The 293-nt window shown below is 42.3% G+C and overlaps 1 protein-coding gene across 1 annotated transcript in view; it reads left to right on the forward strand.

The window, feature by feature from the left end:
* Positions 1–291, forward strand: part of LOC104628705 (THAP domain-containing protein 1-like) — a gene marked incomplete at both ends in the record, with an annotated part of 3,978 nt that extends 3,687 nt beyond the window's left edge. Inside the window, one exon of the mRNA XM_010297372.1 lies at positions 1–291. This exon is cut by the window's left edge and continues 114 nt beyond it. Within this exon, the coding sequence (XP_010295674.1) occupies positions 1–291 (291 nt within the window).
* Between the last annotated feature and the right edge of the window lie 2 nt (positions 292–293).

Genomic DNA, 293 nt, shown 5'->3' on the forward strand with positions numbered 1-293 from the left:
CCTTCTTTCCATTTGTCTCAAATAGATGCCAGATTTGTAGATCCAAGTATTGGATTATTGATGCCTCCTCTCCAGACCCCTAGCAATCTTGCCGTTTTTTGTGATCACAATTATACCGTAGAGGATACAGTTCATCAGCGAAAAAGAATTCAGCAGTTGGAGGAACAAGTTGAAAAACTGCGGAAGAAGCTCAAGACAGCGCAACAGCGATGCCGGCGTCAGGAAAGACAAATTGAAAAACTGAGAGAGATTGTTCAGTTTCAGAAAGAAAAAGACATATTGGCGGGGAAAGG

Source organism: Phaethon lepturus, unplaced genomic scaffold, assembly GCF_000687285.1.
Source record: "Phaethon lepturus isolate BGI_N335 unplaced genomic scaffold, ASM68728v1 scaffold34191, whole genome shotgun sequence".
In the NCBI taxonomy this organism is placed as follows: domain Eukaryota; kingdom Metazoa; phylum Chordata; class Aves; order Phaethontiformes; family Phaethontidae; genus Phaethon; species Phaethon lepturus.